Here is a 23,290-nt window from a genome sequence, read left to right on the forward strand (position 1 = left end):
TAAGGAGAACCTATTTCTTCCCATAGAGTGAAATCTAGAACAGCAGGTACCCGACCACTTTGTTTGTAGACATCCACATCAGAGCAGGTTACACAATCCTGAAGGAAAGGAATAACTTGTCTGAGCCCCTTCAGGAAGGGTGCAGTTATGCTGAGCTTTGCAGTGCATTTCCCTGTCCCACTAAAGACGGTGGTGGTTGGGTTTGCAGTCACCTGAGACTGGTTGTTGTGCAGTGCCCTTATTCATACCCTAACTTTACTTGGCTGCTTTCTGGAGGTATGAATCTAAAATATGAGGTATAAATCTACAATATGGATACTTAAAGTATGACAACAGTAATAAAACCATAAACACCACAAAGAACAGACAGTGATATATTATGTGGCCAAGTGAGAGGCAGCTGCCCTGCCCATGGTCCCTGGGGCACAGCCAGCTCCTGCCTCTGATCCAGACTTGAGTTGTCTGAGTTTCTTCTTTATTTGTTCATGACCTATGCAAGGACCAGTGACGATTTCTGCACTCAGGGGAGATAACATCTTTCTTTAATTTGCCACCTGGGATGCAAATATGACATGAGAAATAAGTTGCACCATGGTCCAATTCTGACCACCTGCTGATGTAACTCTTGGGGTCCAATGGTTTTCACCAAAACAAAAAATGCCTGTCAGGCATTAAATGTTATAATACCTTTTTTCCCCCTGCAATTTCCACCCCTTCACTTTCTTTTTCTCACGGAAAAGCATGGCATTGGAGAAAATCTGGCAAAAAATACTCAGAATGAAAGATTTTTAAAAAGGAAAAATTATCAAAATTGTACATTTTCCCCAAAAACATGTTTTCCTATCATCAGCTTTGCTTTTTTTGGTTTTGTTTTTTTCCTGAAAAATAGTCCAATTCTGTGGAAAATTTCTGGTTTCCTTTAATTCTGAAAGAAAAAAGACCCTGACATATCTCCACTTTATTCTCAGCTTTTATTAATTGTACTAAACCACTTTGCTCCAGATAAAAAGAACACCAAGAAGTACCGCTCTGTCCATATATCATCTGCGTGAACAGATTGAGCACATTGAAATGCTTCAGATAGGACTGCTCTGCTTGAAGATCCTTATCACCAGCTTCCCCTGCTTCTTGAAACTCCCTTCTGTAACTAACTGTACGGTACATCCCTCTTGTCTATTTTAATGAAATGTTATCACACTAATCCTCTCATTTCAGAAAACATATGCATAATGAAAATGCACCCCTATTGCTCTAGCAGCACTACTTATATCATGCCCTAGGGATGGAAATTGCCATGGTTTTGATGAAATATACAGAGACTAATTAATTATGATATATTTTGCATCATTTTACAATACTGATTGCAACCAAATAAATTACAGCCACCCATAACCACATAGGACAAATTTATTAACAACGCTTGGATCTTGCAGTCTGAAGTTATTACTATAATTAAAATGTTTCTGAGCCTCTCTGTTTACCAAGTATGCTAGCAACAGAAAAATGATAGTGTCCAGGAGCTGCAGTTCTGGTACTGTGATTGGGATACTGTGATCCTGAATTGCTGCCTGCTATATACAGCAAGAAAGGCAGCTCCCACCATAAATAATTCCACTGGTTTAGTATCCTCTCATCAGATGACTGTACAGCCTATCCATAGGCCTTATACATTTACCATTCACCCCTGCACCTTCCCCAGCCCTCTGAGCTGCCCTGTTTCATTAGCTCTGTGCTGTACCTCTGTCTTTATTGGCACTGGAATTACAGATCCAGCAATCTAATTTAGCAACCAGTAAAAAACGGTGAGCACGCGTATTGGTTCAATGCTCCTACAAGAACGAGTGATGTGCCTGGGAAGGATAAACTTGCAGCATTACATTTGGAGGGGTCACTACGGATACTTCAGATGTAGAAGGAGAGTCTGATTTCTCTTGGCCTGCTATAAAGGTATTTCAAGTTTAAATAAAAGTTACTGAGATCTAGATTTGGATTCTAATCGCCGAGCTTTGCAGGGAGGTGTGCCATGTGTTATCTAAAGCTGCTTCTCTCCTGAACAACATGATCTTCCTTTCAAGTGTTCACAGACCCATAAACTTAGCTCAAGCTTTGACCACACACTGAGGTCCAAGGCAAACTTTTAAACTCTCGCTGAATGCAGACTTAAGCACTTAATTAGAAATGGGTGTCTAAGTAGTTGGCTGAATTGCAGGCCAACTTCTAAAATACACTTGCCCTAAAAACAGCAAAGAGCTTTGATTTTTATTTTTAATGAAGACTGGGCAATGTATTTGCAGAATGTCCACCTGGTTTCATTCCTGTGTTCATGTCATGAAGCAGTGAGCTCCTATTTGTTGTATTATAGAATCGTAGAATCGTAGAATCATAGAATGGTTTGGGTTGGAAGAGACATTAAAAATCATCTGGTTCCAACCCCCCTGCCATGGGCAGGGACACCTTCCACTAGGCCAAGTTGCTCAAAGCCCCATCCAACCTGGCCTTGAACACTTCCAGGGATGCGGCATCCACAACTTCTCTGGGCAACCAGTTTCAGTGCCTCATGACACTCACAGTGAAGAATTTCTTCCTTATATCTAATCTAAATCTACCCTCTTTCAGTTCAAAGCCATTACCCCTTGTCCTATCACTACATGCCTTTGTAAAAAGTCCCTCTCCAGCTTTCTTGTAGGACCCCTTTGCTATAAGGTCTCCCCGGAGCCTTTTCTTCTCCAGGCCGAACAACCCCAACTCTCTCAGCCTGTCCTCATAGGAGAGATGCTCCAGCCCACTGATCATTTTCGTGGCCCTCCTCTGAACTCGGTCCAACAGGTCCATGTCCTTCTTCTGTTGGGGACCCCAGAGCTGGACCCAGTACTCCAGGTGGGGTCTCACCAGAGCGGAGTAGAGAAGGAGAATCACCTCCTTCGACCTGCTGGTCATGCTTCTTTTGATGCAGCCCAGGATACAGTTGGCTTTCTGGGCTGCAAGCACACATTGCCAGGTCATGTTGAGCTTCTCATTAACCAACACCCCCAAGTCCGTCTCCTCAGGGCTGCTCTCAATCCATTCTCCGCCCAGCCTGTATTTGTGCTTGGGATTGCCCTGACCCACGTGCAGGACCTTGCACTTGTCCTTGTTGAACTTCATGAGGTTTGCATGGGCCCACCTCTCCAGCCTGTCAGGGTCCCTCTGCATGGCATCCCTTCCCTCCACCGTGTTGACCGCACCACACAGCTTGGTGTCATCGGCAAACTTGCTGAGGGTGCACTCAATCCCACTGTCCACGTTGCCAACAAAGATGTTAAACATTGCCGGTCCCAATACTGACCCCTGAGGAATGCCACTTGTCACTGGTCTCCACTTGGACATCGAGCCATTGACTTTGAGTGCAACCATCCAGCCAATTCCTTATCCACTGAGTTGTCCATCCATCAAATCCATGTCTCCGATTTAGAGACAAGCATGTCATGTGGGACAGTGTCAAATGCCTTGCACAAGTCCAGGCAGATGACATCAGTTGCTCTTCCCTTATCCACCAACGCTGTAATCCCGTCGTAGAAGGCCACCAAATTTGTCAGGCACGATTTGCCCTTAGTGAAGCCATGCTGGCTGTCACCAGTCACCTCCTTATTTTCCATGTGCCTTAGCATAGTTTCCAGAAGGATCTGCTCCATGACCTTGCTGGGCACAGAGGCGAGACTGACTGGCCTGTAGTTTCCTGGGTCTTCCTTTTTTCCCTTTTTAAAATGGGGGTTATGTTTCCCCTTTTCCAGTCAGCGGGAACTTCACCAGACTGCCACAACTTCTCAAATATGATGGAGAGTGGCTCAGCAACTTGATCTGCTAGTTCCCTCAGGACCTGCAGATGCATCTTATCAGGTCCCATGGACTTGTGCACCTTCAGGTTCCTTAAATGGTCTTGAACCTGATCTTCCCCTACAGTGGGCAGTTCTTCATTCTCCCAGTCCCTGCCTTTGCCTTCTGTGACTTGAGCATGTGGCTTGAGCACTTTCTAGTGAAGACTGAGGCAAAAAAGTCGTTGAGTACCTCAGCCTTCTCCATATCCCGGGTAACCAGGTCTCCCATTTCCCTCTGGAGAGGGCCCACATTTTCCCTAGTGTTCTTTTTATCACTAACATACCTATAGAAGCTTTTCTTGTTGCCCTTGACATCCTGGCCAGATTTAACTCTATCAGGGCTTTAGCTTTCCTAACCTGATCCCTGGCTGCTAGGACAATTTCTCTGTATTCCTCCCAGGCTACCTGTCCTTGCTTCCACCCTCTGCAGGCTTCCTTTTTGAGTTTGAGTTTGTCCAGGAGCTCCTTGTTCATCCATGCAGGCCTCCTGGCTTTTTTGCCTAACTTCCTCTTTGTTGGAATGCATCACTCCTGAGCTTGGAGGAGGTGATCCTTGAATATTACCCAGCTTTCTTGGGCCCCTCTTCCCTCCAGGGCTCTATCACATGGTACTCTACCAAGCAGATCCCTGAAGAGGCCAAAGTCTGCTCTCCTGAAGTCCAGGGCAGTGAGCTTGCTCTGCACCCTCCTTGATGCCCTAAGGATCTTGAACTCCACCATTTCACGGTCACTGCAGCCAAGGCTGCCCTTGAACTTCACATTCCCCACCAGCCCCTCCTTGTTGGTGAGAACAAGGTCCAGCATAGCACCTCTCCTTGTTGGCTCCTCTGTCACTTGGAGAAGAAAGTTATCATCAACACATTCCAGGAACCTCCTGGATTGCTTATGCCCTCCTGTGTTGTCCCTCCAACAGCTATTGGGGTGGTTGAAGTCCCCCATGAGAACCAGGGCTTGTGAACACGAAGCTGCTCCTATCTGTCTATAGAGGCCCTCATCCACTCGTTCTTCCTGGTCAGGTGGCCTGTAGCAGACCCCCACTATAATGTCACCTGTCCCTGCCCTCCCTTTAATTCTGACCCATAAGCTCTCGGTCGGCTCCTCATCCATCCCCAGGCGGAGCTCCATGCACTCCAGCTGGCCATTGACATAGAGGGCAACACCCCCTCCTTGCCTCCTCTGCCTGTCCTTTCTAAAGAGCCCATATCCTTCCATTCCAACACTCCAGTCATAGCAGCCATCCCACCACGTCTCCGTGATGCCAATAAGATCATAGCCCTGCACGCGTGTGCACATTTCTGCTTATAGGGCTGCCCTGTTTCTGCTTCATGGTCTCTCATACAGGTTGCAAACAATATCCCCTTTACAATGCCTGTGATTACATGTGAAATGAATGTCTTACGGATCTGGGGACATTCTGCCAAGTTCTCTAAAAATAACCTTACAGTGCAGTTAGTCTGGGTCACAGCAATTTCAAGTAAAAAACTAATTATGTTCTATAAAAATACATGTAAGAAGAAAAAGAATTTGAAAAATTTTAAACAGATTTACACAAAATGAAACTCCTTGATAGTGGCAGAGAAAGGCACTGAAAAATGATCTTGAAAAAGTAAGGGTCTGATTTAAATCCCTGACAGAAACAGGGTCCAGCATCCCAGGGCAAGAGAGCACCTACCTCATTCTCTGATCGTCAGGGGGAGTCATTTCCAGGTCATGGGTAGGTCCGTTCAGACCAATCACATGCAAAGAAATAGTTGGATTTTCCATTCCAGCCTGGATTTTAAAATAAGAATAAATTACCATATCTTATACAACACAGAATGGTTTTGATTTGTTACATCCCCATGGATTATAAAAATGCATTCCCATTGTATGGGGTTACGAACTGGACTGCTGGAGTTGTTCACAAGAAAACCGCAACTGTAGTGATGTGGCACAGGTGTGGAGAGGTTGGCAGGCACAACCAAGGGGTAATTTTACATAGAACACATCTAGCCTTGGTAAAAAATGCTACTTTTCATGGCGACTAGAAATATTGCTATTTTATGTATCTTTTGATAAAAGGTTGTCTAACAGGATGGTGGTAGATATAGTATAGTGTTACCTGCCACAAAACCTACATATATGTGGATATCTCTCCTGTTAAATTATGGTTCAATTTGGACCAACATGTGAGGTCTTAGGTAATCAGTGTATAACGTGAGACACCCAGAAGAAATGACTGCAGCACAGGACACTGCTGCACTGTCTTATAGTAGACAATTACAGCAGTAACAGCAGCAGTATATCGATACTGGTAGCGAGCTGCGCTGGTGCTGCGTACCTGCTGCAGGACTGCTGTGCAGGTCTCTGCAATCAAGGAGGAATTGGCTTTTAAGTCTTTTCTGTCTTTCACTGTGTTCTTTGTAATGCTCAGGCACAACATGTCTCCAAAACCAGGCTATCTCCTCTGACATTAGGCCATCCTGGATATTCTAAGGAAGCCCAAATACTATGTTTTCCTTCTATATAAAAGGAAATGTATCTAAACGTAGTAATGGCTTCCAAACTCTCAGACACCTATCTAGCATGGAAGCACAATTGCTTTTGTGTGGGTACAAGGCAAGAATTTTTAAACTTTAGTTTCATTATATTTAGAATGACTAATACTCGAATCAGAAAACTGCAGTTTTACAAATGCAACTAAAGGGTAATGAAGGTCACATTCACTGGGGAACAGCTAATATTCCCTTAGAGCTGTTTATTTTCATTGCTTGTGAATGTTCACTATTATAAGGCCTCCTCTCTGAGCCTACTGGAAATTTTTTTTTTTTTTTGATAGAACAACAGGACTGTTTGTTTTATTTTCCCTTACCTTTGGATAATGATATGTTTTAACAGTAGGGTAAAGGCTGCCAGTGTATACCGGGATCTCCATGGTGGGGACTCTGGAGGCATTAATTGTTGCATATGCTAACCTGGTGCCATCAGGAGACCACCAATGAGCAATATGAGTCTTCAAGATCTCCTCTAATTAAAAAAAAAAAAAAAAGGCAAGAACAGAAAAAAAGGCTATTAGACGTAAATTACTAGTTAGCAATAAATGAAACAGCGTAGATATGAAAATCCCAGTCTAATCACAGCACAGGGAAGATGCCACAGGAATATCAATTAAAAATACTCATTAAATTATGCCATATACACAAATGAACACAACTGATAACAATTACTCTGAATATATAGGTTATTAAGCATAATTATCTTGCTCAAGAAACATCAAATTATTCATATTAGTACACATATTCATGACAGCAAAAAAGGCCCTGCTACTCTACTATGTGTCCTGTACATGGATATGTGAACATATGTACGTGTACGTCTTGGCAAGGCTTGGGTTCCTACCTGCCTGATGGTAACATAACCGAGGCTTCCTCGGGGCTAGCAGAGAACTGCAATGACTGAGATTTACTTCTGCTCCATAAAGAGTTCACAAAGTTGTACCAGTCACATATCAATGGATTCAAACAGTATTTATACTCAGATACACGTGCTTCAACTACAATTTAAATCTTCCTAAGCTCCGTTGCCAGTTGGGAATAAACAAAAATAGCAATTTTCTGTAGGTTATGCAAAGCTGGAACTTTTTAACACTTTACAAGATACCAGGCTTTAGAGTCTCTGGCTTGGATACCGTCTTGACTTTTATCCCTATTTCATTTTTTAAACCACTTTTGCAAAGCAATTTTCAATACATAGCCAGGGTCAGAGCCTGATCCTATTTACCACTGAATTTTGGCATTACAGATTTGTTGTTGATTTGAATAATGTAGTTGCTATTGAAAACGTACTCAGAAAGATGCCAATAAAAACATGTCAGAGTTCAAGTATGTAAGGAGAAAACAAGTTTGCCATCATAAGAAATTATTTTGAAAGCTAGCAGAACCTAATTCTCATTAAACGCAAATTCAAAGAACTTCTAATTTCTAATACTTTTTCTTATCATTTACTATCCTTCATTGCAAAGACGGCTTCAGCCTATAGATATCCAGAAAAGCTATAAAATTCACTCCTTCTCCAAACTGTCTCCAGTTACTGACATTTGGAAGACACTAACCTGGCTTTTTAAACCTCCCATTTTGCAAAAGGCAATAATGTAATCCATTTTCATTAAGAGGCTTAATATCATATGAGTCATTCCTATTTAAACCATAGCAGAAGGACTTGCATATGCTGTACAGATTGATGGGCAGGAAGACAGGTCTCATTACTTTAATGTGAGAAGAAGAATTAAAGAGGCTGCAGAGTGTTTCTAAGCCTTCATCACTGAAGTCCTGCTCCACAAGTCCAAGCAGCTCCAACATCTGCTGTTATCACTGGTCATTGCAAAAACAAACAAGGATTTTCAGAGTTCAGACCTACCATGTTTGTGTACCACCCTGTGATGACCCCTCGATCCAACCAGAATGTTGCTCTGGTCTGAAGGGCAGAAACTCACCAAAGACTGTTTTATTTCTTTTTAAAAAATCTTGGATGAGTGATCCTTGGAGAATAGACAGACAATTATATTCATCATAGAGTAAATGAACACCTTTGTTAATCCAGACTTACATATGGCTTGAGATAAAACTCAAGGCAACTTTAGAAAGGGTGCAAGGGAAAATCACCATCGATAGTTATGCCTTCTACAAATAACACATTAATTAATCAATACTTAATGGCAACATCTAAGAGAGGTTTCGTAAAGATGTCTAGGAAGTTGCAAATATTACATGGGAAAGCACGTCTGGCAAATTTGCTTTGCTGCGTTGTCCCACCTGTTGTGTGTACATTTAAAAGATGCTGCTTTTGACTTTTATATTGGTTGCTCATTAGAGAGATAATTAAAAACACAAAGGAAAAGGAGTAAAAATGGATGGCAGATGAATCCTTGACATTTTAACATTAATTAGGAATTACTATAATCAGCAAACATTTTCTCCAGGATCTCAGACTTAATGAAGCACTTTTGTTGAAGGTCACATGCCAAGAAAGGTTTTAGTGCACGTTTTGTGGTCCTCTGTTAATGAGATTTAATTGTGCAAACCTTTGTCTTGAAACAAAGCCAGGACCTTGCTTTAATATTAGAGAGATTATTATTAGAGAGATTATTAGAGAGATCGGTTAGTTTCAGCAAAGTAGAGAACATTCTTATGAAATATAAAATGAATTAATACCAGAAAGTTTCAGCTGAAAATAAAATGCAATTTGCAGACAATTTGTTCTTGGGGACACTTTATTCTTTGCACTTGCATTTACCACATGCTCAGAAAATCAGTTGCATTCAATACTCCTGGGTCTTTCTAAAGTCAGTTCAGAACCCACTTCACATATGTAAGAAATCAGGTTCTCCTTAAACACCAAAGTCCCCCTCCACATATACCTCATGACCTCCTAGCTAAGAGTATAAAGTGATAATTGATCAAAACTTTTGCTCTCTTCCTCAAAGCTTGCAATCGCTGGGTGCTACTTGATGCAGGGATGCTGTGAGCGAGCTGCAGAGATTCCTCACAGTCAGTTGCTGGTGGCTCTGTGCTGCTTCTTTCTCCACAGCTTTGCTCTCTTCTAGCTGAATAAGACTCAATTGAATGATCATTTCAAAGCTGTGTGAAACAAAGAGTCTTCTAAGTTACCAGACCCTCAGGAGGAGCATTTGAAGTCCTAGGTTGGAGTATATCCAGTGACAACTGGATATATATCCATTTTAGAGACTTTAATATCACTGGATGAGAAAAGAAACTGGAGGCAATAACAGAGGTGTGATGACAGGAATGTTCCCTGAGCTGAATTAAAGGTTGCTGCATTCAGTGCATTATGTAGGTGGTAGTCTTCGGTATCAAGACCTGGATAGTATCCAGAAAGAATCAGGCTGCCCTCAGCAAGAATGCCATCTCTTCAGAAGAACGCATTTCCTGATAGATGCTTTCGTGCTCACCGTCAGGAAGAAGTCCCTTGCTGTTGTTCTCAGCTGCCGAGTAACGAGATATGATGAATTTGGGTTTGGATGTAGCATTTGGCTGTGATACCATAAGGGCAATCCCTGGATGGACTGCACAGTGGATCAGAGATTGGATGGACATTTCTACTAGGTGTGTTATCCAAAACTAGCCCAGCATGGGTATAAAAGGAAAGGAAGCATCTGCTTGTTTCAAACTTTGAGTTAATGCCAGCAGTTCTTGCAAGAACAATGAAATGGGGACTTGTATCTTACTTTAGGTAACAAACTTCTCAAGGAATCATAGGGCTGGAAGGGATTTTAAAAAATGATCTGGCCCCTTCCTCCATGGACAATATCCACCCCAATCTGGTAAGAATCTTCACAAGTGGATTTTGCTATTCCTTTTGACACTTGTATAGCACCTTTAGCAGAGGTTTGGCTATAGAAATCAAACACTTTTAATTTTCATGTCTACCTCTGTCTAAGCACTGAACAGTCCCACTGAAGTGTGTCCAGACCTCTGCCTTTCCTTATAGACTCAATGCAGGGAAAAGCATCAGGGCTTTATCTTCAGCTACCTCAGTGGCAACCACCGGATTCTGGATAAAACCTGTCATATGGACCACATTCGGAAGTCCACACAGATGGTTTTAATGTTGTGAACCATAACCTGCCATTGTGGTATTTCTACAGACATTTCTATGACAAATCCAATTCCCAGGCTTGTGCAGAGTTCCAGATTGGCAGAGCTCCTCTTTGTTGATAAGTACATGTAAATGCCATGGTCATGGGAATTTCTTCATGCATTTCTAAAATTCTAACTAGCTCTGCAGCCTTTGTCCATCCTGAGTCATATTGGTGAATCATGCCTTTCTGCTGAAGGTGGCAAAGTTCTGGCTTGCCCTTAGGGAAAGGATGAAGCCTTCACCAATGACTGACTGGGAAATCCATTGGTAGCTTAGAGGTCGCTTCCAATTTTTGAAGTCACTACAAATAACTTACCATTTTCAGCTGTGAGTTAACAGAAGCAGAGACATGCACAAGAAGATAAGGATGCTTTGACAGACCAATCCTCTGACTGGTACCATTGCAACCCCTTTCTATCACTTCCAAAAAAAGAAAAAAGAATGAATATGATGTCAGGAGGGAAAACTGAGAAAAACGAATAAAGAAATAATTTTCAAGTGAAAAAATATATTTGCTTTTCTGTCGTCACAGTCAACAGAGGCATATAGCTGTATTAGCTGTATAATTTACTCACCGAGGCTATGCATATTACAAGCAGCGATACCCCAGTTCCCATGTACAGTGAAAACAGTTGGAGACACTACCCTGATCAGCCACTTTGGCCGCCCATGTGCTTCTGCTCTGTGCAAGGCAGGATCCCATCACTCCACGGCCATCCTCCAGATGTGCCTGTGCCCACATATCCACGTTGCCACCCCTCACTGGGAGCGCAGTGGTAATCATACCAACACAGCCCCATTGGTGGTGGCACATAAAGCCCTTCTACAGGAGTGAGCAAGTCAGTGAAAGACTGGTCCCAAGAGCTTTTCAATCTTTAACTGCTAATACCTTTTAATAAGAAGGCCCAGGAAAAATATTACAGTGAATGCAAAGAAACTAACCTTTTCCAAGAAAAAATGACTCACAGATCCCTACTGCAGTTAAACAAGAGATCTGGAGACCTGAATGGTGTGTCCACCTTGGTGAAGCCCCTCATGTTATACAGATGAGCTGCAGTTAACAACTGCAGTGTAATTAACTTCAAAAAAGTAACTTTCATTTGTAACAGCTGAGGATGTGTCCTTGGAGACTGAGCAGAAAGGTTTTTTTAACTGCATCTAGAAAAGTAGAGGCTTTCTGCATCTCAAGAGGTCAAAAGAAGGGTGTAATGGGTAGAGGCACTTAGGAGGTTCTACCTATTAAATAAATCAATATTTCTTTTATATAATTAATATTCTCTTCTTGTTCCAGATGTTGCATTTTCTTCTTCAGTAGGAAATCAAAATAATATTATTAATGTTGTGCCCACAGAAGACAAAGACAGAAAATAGTTTGATTTTCCTCTGAGTAGATACAGATACATGCACATACACGCACACACACAAACATATCTAGTTTTCTGTCAATAGACCTATTAATTTCAGAATATTTTAATTTTTACACAAAGACTTATGCAAGATTTTGTCTGACAGAGGGAGCTTCCTTTTCTGTGTTATTCATTGCTGAGGTGGTAAAGTTCAGCAATTCCAGGAAGCGTAATCAATGGTTTTGTTTGTATGATGTATTGTAGATGATGCTCAGATCATTAAGTATTTGGTGTGCTGAAGACATTTTCCTGTTTTATTAAAACTGTTAATAAAAAGGAATTTTAAACAAAATGAAATTAAAGCCTGACATAAAGGCCATGGCTTACATTAGGAAAGAAACCTCAAAAGAATTTGTCAGTAGGAAGCATCAAAAGAACATAAGAGGAAGGGAGATCAGAGAACAGAAAGGGGGTCTAGGAAAAGAGAAAACAAAGACTTCTGAGATAGCGAAACCCCAAGGGTTCTCATAGAAACATCAAATAAATACAAATGCTTATTTGACAGCTGCCATCTGTTTTAAAATCAATTACTAGATCATCTCGAACCACCAACCACACATCAAAATCGATTATTATTGTATAGTTTGAAAGCAAGTATTTTTACACAGTTAGGGAAAACACATTGTTTGTATTGGCCTTCACTGACATGTCTTTCAGGGATGGCTTTAGAAGACCACCCTGCCATCTTTCATAGATACGCAAACAAATTTTTCTCTCAGTTCCTGTAGTGTAGATATCCACCGACTTCCATTAAGTCATTGTAATAGGTATAAAATGGGTGTAAAAGTAGTTATGTGTATGCAAATACTGTAAAACTGTTTTATATTACTATAGCAAATCTACATTTTCCTCTGTTGACATTATTTTAGGCTGATGTCAGCAATAGCCCTGCAGCACTATTGATTTCAGTGCAATTAATCCTCTTTCACAGTTGTCTAATTGAGTCAGGTGATAAAAAAAAGTCATTTTGCAGGGCCAGTAAACAATTCAACAATCTTTTGTAGAAAAAAAAAAATATTTTTGGCTAAGGCCAAACTCCAGGCTCAGCCCGATCCCACAGTCCTTTTATGCAGACAACCACTGTTCTCAAGGTGTTCATACCATCATCCAAGAGATACTTAAGAAAACCTGAGCTGCAATGCTCACCCCAGTGACCCTTTATTCCTACTCGAAACACACAGCTTCCTCTGCCACTGACAGGCAACAAGCTTAGGAAGAATAAAATATTACTTGCTTTCATGGCATTTTTTAGGACAGGCTTTAGAGAGCACGTTTTAAACATCAAATCCTTGATCCAAAAAGCTCACCACCTGATGGCAGCAACATTATGCAGCCGTGGAGCTGAACAGACACAGGCAAGGAGCTCCCATGTGTTCAGCAGCTGCGAGAAGGTGGCAGCCCATCATCTCGGGGAAAGGAGCCCAGCCAGGAGATTTGCACCTCCTCAAGCACAGGGAAGGTGTGGGCTGCAAGTGTCATTAGTTGCCCCTTAATCATGCAATTTAATTGCTCGAACACATGTTGTTTTCTGCTTGCTCAGCCTTGCAGCCCCTTGCTCCTGCAGGATATTGTGTTGAGACAGCAGGTGAGGGTTTGGTCAGTGCTTTCTGCCTCCCTGTGCCCAGATGCTGCGGGCCTGGAGAGAAGGTCATTTCAGCAGGGTGGTTCACGTTGGGTGCTGAGGACAACCCCATAGGACTCTTCATGTGTTCTGCATGGTCAACAAGGTCATGTCTTTCTTACCTCCACATCTCTCAAGAGTTGCTGCGTGGCCTGAGCCAAGACCAAGCTCGGCAAACAGGGAAACACCACGAAATCTGAAGGCAAATGGCCTGTGGTCCACCTTTGCTTCTGCAAGATGAAAGTGGCTCTGTGTAACAAAACCACAAGCTGCCATGCTCCAGAAGAAGACATCACCTTTGGATGCTCTCTGATACCTGGCAAGGACCCCTGAGGGAACGACACAGGGACGAAGAGCAAACAGCATCCAGCAGAGCCAGGGTGCGCACATCAGAGGTAGCTCTGCCAGCCAGCCTGGCCCAATCCTGACCACTCCAACCTGAGCTCCTTATCCATAGTCCCAACTACCAGAAATACCCACCATTGTTTCTCTGAGGACAATCTTTAGGACACCTCTTCCCAAGGAGCAGATTGAGATCGTGTTAGGATAGCATCAAGCTGCTCATAGATAGAAGAGACTTTCTGAGGCTATTCATCTTGCCCACATCAAAACTGCTGGTTTAATGCTTGTGATTTTTTTTTTTCGTGGTCTATTGATTCTTTCCAACACTAAAAGGTCCTGTAGTTTTTATATGAGTCAGGGCATTGCGGTGCTGTTTACAAGGTTATTGACAAGTAGCTGCCAGACCTTCTTTGCTATCTGAGTGCTTGGGGGCTTCAAAATACTGGTTGTATTGACTACAGGCCTGATCCTGTCCTCAGGTACACCTCTGCAGCTCCTGCCAGAACACATGCAGGAGGCCAGGCTCAGGCTGTAATAACTAAGAAATCACAGATGTTTAAAATCTCCCTCGTTCATACGAATGGATTTGTTGAAAAAAACCCATGAAATAAAATAGAGGCACATGAGTGTGTGATGTCATCTGAGATGTACAGGTGGATTCTCAGAAATAAGAGAAGAATTCAGCTATTCAGAACTGGCCTGTGGGGCCAGGGGCTCCTCCAGTCCATCTTCACGTTCTGACACACTGAGCACACTCAGCTGTACTCACCCATGTACACCCTCACCCAACTGAGGTGCAAAATGCCACGGAGAGGGGCTGTCCCTCAGATCTCACATGGACCCTGCGTCTTCACCAGGAGCAGTAAGCAGCTGCCCAGGAGGTCTGGCACCCCCTCCAGAGCAACCACAGCAGGCAGGCAGGCAGGCAGGGTTACCACGTGCCATATACAATGCCATATTATCCTGAGAGCATACCAGTATTTTGGAGCCTGTTTTGCAGTAAGCGCTGCAAAACATAAAGGAAGTTATACACTTCTTTGGACAAACACGGCAGAACAATGCTGAGTTGCCTTCACATCCTCCTTCTGCTCTTTTCAGAAGTTTCCCTTCTCTGTGCTTCTGGCTTTTTCTCCCCTGTGCACCATCCTTAGCAAGCCTTAGCTGTTTGCTTTCAAAATCATTAATGATTAATACTCACAATAGCTCCTAACAATTAGCAGGTTTTCTCTTTTCATGGTGTGCAGCAGTCGCAGCCACAGTAAAAACCTCTTGGACCATCCTGGCTAGACCAACACACAGACATTTCATCAACACAGGGAAGTCTGTGATGTGTCAGGATGTCCAGATGTAATAATGAAAATAGGGACTGAATTATGCAAGTAGAAATATTACTTAGAGATCATATCATCAGATATTCCTGTTTCTAACTCTCACTACAAAGAGCAAATGCATCTAGAAAACCTGTCTGCAGTGGCACACTGCTGTATCGCTCTAATGCATAATAAGAATGTATTTTTCCATCACCTGGAATAAACATAAACCCACAGCCTGTTGTCAGCTCTCCATAAAAGCCTGTTAGCTAGAGACACTAAATCTGTAGAAACTTTTGCTGGCGAAAATCTTCTGAATAATTTGCACGGCAGCTCATTGTTGTGAGTGAATGCTCATTGCAAGGTTGTATCGTACCTTTTCAATTGCTAAGGACCTAGACAAGACAGAATTCATGTTGCCCAATTGACTGGATGCAGTAGGGCTCCTTATAGTCAAATTCTTTTTTTTATTTCTTTTTGTCCCCCCTGTCACTTAACAGGTTGCTATGGCTGGAAATACAATTTGCTTATCTGTGCAATGCAGTGAGACAAATCAAGGCTTTCATTATATGCTGAATATTACTCTGTTCAAACCTGCTCAAGTAGCTTCCACTTCACCTTTCCTTTAAATTAAAAGTTACAGGTTCTTCCCAACTAATCTGTGGGTTTTGTGATAGCAGGAAGATGGACAGCCAACCTTGACACAGGGGATCCCTTTCAATAGCTACAGACGTATCAAGAAAGTTAGTGATCACAAACCCTCTGAATTTGACTATCAAAAATTCATTAGACGATTGCAATAGTTCAAGAACACAAGTGCCCGAAAGCAATCTCTTTTAATGTTTCATAAAGAAATATGAGAGATAAGAAGACTGAACAGCCTGACATTGCTATTAAAGAACTTGATTCTTCAACCCCATGGACTTCTATCAGCACTTGCGCAAGCTGTCTTTCATGTGAATTACTTGCATTATTTATTCACCCTGAGCAGCACCTGCTAGTCACCTAGCACGAGTGCTAATAAATGTCAGTTAATATTGCAAAATATGGCCCTGCTTTATAAAATGAGAACTGTAGCACAGCAACTGAATTTAGCTTAGCTCCAAATTTCTTACCCGGTTTAAACTGCTGCAGTCATGGAACAGCCATTAAAAATCCACTCAGAGTTTATATTGCCTTAGTATGGCAATATTCCCAGAGGTTTCAACCCGAACAGTGATTCAGGATCTGGCTAACTGAGAGATTTAGCTCAATAATGACTCAGAGGATGAATCTGAGTTTACAGTCCTGAATAATCAGAGGAACTACTGAGATCAATAGAGTTACCCAGGAATAATAAAAAAGAGAGCAGGATAAAAACAGAATCCAAATTAGCTTATAGCAATATTTCAGAAAAACACTCTTATTAAATAACAGAAACATTTATTATTAATAAAGGTAATGTCATATAATAAGGTAATGGCATATAATAAGGTTATGCCACTGATGGACCAGTGTGGTTTGACTGTTTATCAGAGTGGTGGCACTTGCATGCTGAACAGAAATTCTGTTCTTCCTAGGTACAAGTCTTGAAGGACCTCTACTATGAACTCCAGTAAGCACACAGAAAAGGCAAACATACCTGCATGATAATATCCACCCACCAAAATCTCTTTTATCTCTACTACTAGGAAATACTTTTTTTTTCAATATTTTTGAGCTATGGACTCCTGCGTAGTAATTCTAAATCTACTGACAAAAGCTTGCATAGTCACCTTCCTTGGACCACTTGGAATTACCCCACTTCTCTCCAGGGAGCTGCAGACTTCAGGCTAAACCCCGCTAATGCCCAGAAGACAGTTACAGATGCTTTGCGTACAGGTGATGTCTCCAGCTGCACTACGACAAGAGGGAAAGCCGCACAGTACTCTGCACCTAGGGCAAGGGCACCAAGTCTCTGTAACTCTGATTGACATCCACAGCCCAGAAACTCCCATAAATAAGTGAGACAGTAAATAAACCCCAACGTTTTGTGTATGCAGAATGGCTGGCAAAGCGTACATCAGTTTGCAGTGAAGAACATTTCTGCAACAACCACTTGAAAGCCCTTTATATTAAGGCAATAAGCACGTGCCCAGACAAGGACAGAAAAATTAGGGAAACACCTTCTCTTCTGGTGAGGTGGAAGAGGTGGAAAGAAAGAAGCTGTGAGTGTTTCCCTGCACGTTTGCAGAGCACAAATGGTATGAAGGCCCTCAAGGGCCCTGAAAGGGCACTGGCAGGGTGAGTACTCAGTGCCTTGCCCAGCAAACGTCTGGTCCATGACGCATTTCTCATCACAGGCACTACCTCCATGTATGTCTATATCTACTAACATTTTTATTTTTGAATTTATGACCATTTTAATTTCCTTGGAGAGTCTGAAGTTTGTGTCTCTAATGACTGCTGGTTTTACTTTAAAGCTACAACAATTAGAGCCTTCTAATGAGAGTTTTAATTGGATAGTGAATTAAATACCAGATGAGGTTAACTATTCATACCAGCAATGGAATTCCAGAGGTTTAGATTTTTTTTTTTTATTTTGATGTATTGATTTGAGTTTTCTATTCCCTGATGTGTCTTGTTTCTCATAGTTGTACACTGATTCCACTATTTTCAACTTTCTAATTTCAGCTGACAAAAACCCCAACCAATAAACCAACACATAAAATTTCTGGAAAAAATATACCAAAATACATAGACAAATGTACATACAAACATATACACAAAGCCATGCAGTAACAGCAAATAGAAATTGTCTGCATAATTGGATCTAAAACTGGTAGGAAAAAACTTATTAAAAATGAACATCATAGAAAGGCAATTAAGAATTTTAAGGGAAAAAACCCTGATTAATTAACTGCAAATTATAAGTATTACTTTGAATTGTGTTGTACAGAACAGTATCAAATTACTAATTATCCTTGCCCGCTTTGTTCAAAGATCATGAGTGTGCATTTTAATTTACACTGGAGTAAGCCAAATACACTGAGAACCAGCATGTAAAATTTTGCAGAAATCACTGGGGATGAGGGGAAACTCCCCCATTACCATATAAATGACATGCACAGAGTTATAAATGACACAGACTAGATCCAGCTCGTATTGTTCCTTAGGATGTAGCAGGCAAATACCGGAAATTATAATAAAGCTTATAACCTACCAGCTAATAAATGTAACCCATACCCCACAAATCCCCATCTACCAAAGATAATTTTGTCTGCTGTCTTGTGCTGATTAAGGGTGGCTTTGGAAAAACATGCCCTTCCCCTTTCTCCTCTTTATCTGTTGCATTTATTGGCAGGATGAAGATGGCTCCATTTTTATCTACCTAGCAGCTCACAATATCTAACATAGACTAATCTTCATTTCCAAGGCCTTCATAGCCTGCTCTACCCTTAAACACTTCCTATTTAGTATCGAGGACAATTCCCACATAAAAAAGACTCATTATAGCGGCTCCTTTTTCTGCCGGTATATTTTTACCTTGACATCCACGACATTAGCAGAGCTGCTGTGTTGAGATCACGGCTGACCAATACCTCATTATTCCCTGCAGCAGCCTGGGGACTGGGTCTGGTTTTGTGGGGTGTTTGCTCCGCACTAGGCACAGCCAGGCCATAGGACGTACCCAGCTGGCAAGTACTTTCCCACCACCAAACTATGAAACGTATGTTTTGAAATGCCTCAAAACGTTCAGATGGCAAACATTATCAAATTGCAAAGAAAATACCATCATCCTTGCTGAGTAGGACCAGAATTGCTGAGTTGTACTCCTTGCCTTTTATTGTTTATCACTAGAAAAAGTCATTTTCTAAGTCATGTCATTCCTGGAGTATTCAGATGTGAGTTACACTCAGAGATGCCAATTTTAATATATATTGTCCTTTCTTTCTAAGGCTTCCTTGGATGCCTTTCATCTCTTCATGGTAACTTTCCCCCTGGAAAACACAGCAGCTCTGGGCTGGCCGAACGTCCCTTCCCACCGATGACACAGGGCTGCCGTGGTCCCCGGGGTGGGTACCGTGCCCTGCTCCTGCGGGGACAGAGACCCGTGTGTGGGAACGTTCATCAGAGAGGGAGGCTGTGATTTACTCTTCAGGCTTCTTCAGAGTGATACTTCTCTGTCATTCCCTCCAACCCCTGAAGACTGTGTGCTCCAGTCTGCGGCTATAAATCCCAATTATGTTGCTGGCACGTTAGGTGTAAGGTTTCATCTTCATCAGGCTTAGCAGGATTCCACCAGTATGTGAAAATACTCAAAACATGGTTACATCATGATTACACAGATTTTTATTATTTTACAGCGTGAAGAGCATTTCTTTAAGAAGTGCTAGCAGGATGTCTGGTTTCTGTTTTGCAGATCTGCATTCCCTGACTGAAAAAGGGACTATGATATACTGCTATAAATGCAACCACCTGGTTGACTAATTGCCTGTAAATTATCTTTCTGTGCCTTGTGTACTCAGAGAGCTGGCTTAGCGCAGCTTTAAGTCCAAATCCATAACTGGTATAAATAATGTATCTAGTGATACATACTAACTAAGGATCCAGTTCTTGTTTTTCAATGTAGTGTAAAAAAATATAACAGTGTTATTCTTGTCCACTAAGGACTTATATGTTCAAAGGAGCCAAATCCATTCCTTTCATACCTGTGAATGCACTACATGATTCATTATTTTCGACTTGAAACCAAAAACAGGCATTTACCCAGGAAAACTGCAGTCAAGCAATTGTTTTATGCTTTCTTTCCTTTTTCAAGTGGTCAGCAAAGTGCACAGTTTCCACTAAACTAAACTACAAGCTTAAAAAAAGGTAAAGTCAGACAGGAGAAGTGACTCTTGATCTTCAGGCACATTTTAGCTGCTGCATTAAAGACAAAGAGCTAGTTTCTCCTCTAAACCATAGCTCAGCTGTGCTTTCAAACGCATACTTTCTCCTAGAGGAGAACAGGTCAAACATGGGACAGAGCTGGTCAGGAAGAGTCTCTGGATGTCCCAGGAATGTTGTTTTGCTGGAACCAAAGACAAATGATCTGTTGTTTACTACCAAACACTCAGTGGACTTGCATTTGTAATTTCTATACGCTGCAAGCAAATAATTCATACAGGAGAACATCAGTTCTGGGATGGGAACAGAAAGGTTGGCTGTTTTAACCTTAATATGCTTAGTCAGAGATGGTGCTTGGGCTTTCAGCAACATGGTGACATCCATCATGTTGCCGCTTTCCTCCTCTGCCAGGAAAAGGAGCTGTGCCAGGACTGGATTCCGCAGTGGCCCTTTTGAAGAGCCAGTGGGATGGAGGAAAGCATACCTCTTGGCTTCTCCACTCTTCCTGCAACTTCCCATCAGGCTGAGGCACCATTCAGCAGCATTGTGCTGTGTGACCTGCTCATTAAAGATAATCTTGGGCCTTGGTAATGAGTAGATCATGTACTGCAACACTTCCGAATGGCAGCTCACACTAGAAGAAAATTGTTGTTACGCCTGCATTTCTGTCTTACTACTCCCACCTCTCATCTGGCACCCCATGCTCTCTGCTAACAGAGCCAGAACAACCCTGTTAAAGTTATCTTTTCTCCTTTTTGGGGTTATTATTCTGTCTTGCATAATTTTAAATCTCACAAAAGCACTGAAACATTTCTAGTGCATGTCAGACTTTCCCAGTTGCTATTTGCCAGGTCAGCATCCAGTTCAAATTCTTACTAGCAAGGTCAAAATCAGATGCCCAAAAGTCATAGGTAGGCTCTTAAACGAGAGATGCCCAATACGCAGACTTGTGGTGTTCTTACTCAAACAACGTAACATTTTAACTGAGTCCAGCATTCCCAAGAAAGGGGTTTTTAGAAGAACCTTGAGTTCGTGAGTGGGCAGAAGTGACCGTCTTGTTTGTCGCTTGAGCTGTACAAGCAGAAGGATGCCAACTTCTCCCACTGCTGCTCCCAGTCTGGTGTTTATCAGTGGTACCCGTGAGCCAAAGCAGCAGCTTCGCTGATAGACCTGGCTAAAATGGGGAAATCCGCAGGGAAATTCCCGAAGTGCTCCCTGCTCCATAGTGCTGGGCAAGAACCACATCAGCTCCCTGAGCCTTCTCCTGACCCTCCTGTCCCACCAGTTTATTTTTATCATCAATAGCTGATGATACCTCTACAGTTGTTCCAGATGCCAAATATTAGAGAAGAGAGCCAAGAAGCAAGAAAGGATTCTAAAATACCTACATTTGGCTGGAAAATGATTTCTCCAGGGTATCATCAGTCATGATACAATCTGGGCAAGATGTGCTAAATCACAGGGCTTTTAGACCCTTATCAAGAGCCTCCACACATATAGATCTTCAGGCGACACACAGGGTGTTGGGGGTAGATCGGTAGAGAGGAGGGAGAGAAAAAAACAAGAGAATTTTAAAGCACCATAGTTAATCCTTTCCCTCCTCATGTGCTGCAACTTTGGGCCGTGCCTCCGAGGGGCAGCACAGCCTCAGTTATTGCACCTGAAATCCTTAAGCTATTGGGGACACAGCTCTTGCCTCCTGTCCTATTCTCACGATTTCTAGCCTGCTGGTGATACTCCGGAATAACACATAACAGTCTCTGGGTTAGTATGGGTCAGTTCAATAATCAAGTGAAGTTTAATTTTAAAAATGAGATATTGAATCTGTTAAGTCATCTCTGTGTGCCTACAGTCTGAAGCAGAGACTGGAAAATCAAAACAAATGCAATAAATACAATGATCTCCAGATAATTCGCATCAAGTAAGATTTATTTTGATGTCTGTTTTCAGACTGCTGCCTTCAATTTTAAAAGCACAATAGCATGAAAACATAATGTTTTGCTTTTAGGAGCTGTTTTTCTTCGGTTCTATTTCTTCCAGTTTCCCAAATCTTTAATCTAGCTATCTTGAAAGCCTTCTTTAAAGAATTGCTTTTGATCCAGTCTTACGCAGTAGCAACTGATGCTGTTTTTTTTTTTTTCCTGCTATTGTTGTTAAATCAAACACAAGACAATGACTCAACTTTGAGGAAAAGCAAAACTAATGTAGGAGGCAAATGCTTGTGAGTCATATGTGTAAAAAGGGAAGGACTGAAGGCATTTGCTCCTGTTTTCTGGGATTTGCAAGTCAGGTAAGAGTCCATCAGCCCCTCCACCATGCAGAACAGAAGTAACAGCCTGGCAGAGCTGGGGCAGCTTTAACAGCAGATGTTTGCTTTCTGCTTGTAGGGTGCTCTATGGGTTGGAAAGGCTCCTGCTCCTGTTGAAATCACTTGGGACCAGCCCAGCCTTCCTGCACAGTGACTCACATAGACACATCTCTCCAGTCGTGCATCCCTCATGCCCTGTGACCAAATCTGAAGGGGACTGGCCACGGGTCTGTGCTGGAGGTGATCCCAGGAATGTGCTGAGAACTGCTAGATCTGGGGTTTCGTGCAATGCTCTGCATTTTGTTTGGTGTCTAGGGGACAAGGTGGGACTCTCACTTCAGTTTTGTGTCCTAATTTCTCTCATCTCATCTAAAACCAGGTCAATAATTGTGCCTCAGTTTGCCCGTTTCTAAAAAGATGGTAATAATGCCTGTTCTACCAGGACATTATGTGAAGTTTTATTAATTGATGGTTGCAAAAGGCATTAAGATCAAGACAGAATAATTGCCTCAGTGAAGGTCATAATTAGACATGTACCAAGAGATACAGCTGAGCGTCATCTGTGATGCTCATTTAATCTCATTCTTGTATTTTAGCTACAAGTGTGGGGGTGCTAAGGAGGAAAGCTGTTCTTACAAAGGCGACCGCTGTATTTAGCATGAAGTTTAAGCACTTTGTTACACTGACACCTGAAAAACCCTATGCAAGTGATGTTTTACACATTGGAGATGAGAGAAGGGTTCACACTACAGTGAAGTACGAGAAAGGGACCTTGCAGTGGAGCAGTTAGACCTCTCCAAAGCGAAGCCATCAGCAGTCCCTGGTCTGGGAGCGCCTGGCTCTCCTGGGCCGCAGGTCAGCTCAGGAGCCAGCGTTAATCTGATCAAAAAGGGGATTGTGAAAAGCTCATCCGATTCAGGCTGTGAATTCATGCTCTTGAATCCTAATAATTTCTACAGCAACCA

General features: G+C 42.2%; 1 protein-coding gene across 1 annotated transcript in view; it reads right to left on the bottom strand.

Moving 5' to 3' along the window:
- Positions 1–23,290, bottom strand: part of DPP6 (dipeptidyl peptidase like 6) — a gene marked incomplete at both ends in the record, with an annotated part of 418,985 nt that overhangs the window by 52,196 nt on the left and 343,499 nt on the right. The window contains 2 exons of the mRNA XM_082328177.1: positions 5,527–5,624; positions 6,706–6,860. Of these exons, the coding sequence (XP_082184303.1) occupies positions 5,527–5,624; positions 6,706–6,860 (253 nt within the window). The remainder of the gene's footprint in view (positions 1–5,526; positions 5,625–6,705; positions 6,861–23,290) is intronic.

This window comes from Platalea leucorodia, assembly GCF_965183815.1.
Source record: "Platalea leucorodia genome assembly, chromosome: 1".
Lineage (NCBI taxonomy): Eukaryota > Metazoa > Chordata > Aves > Pelecaniformes > Threskiornithidae > Platalea > Platalea leucorodia.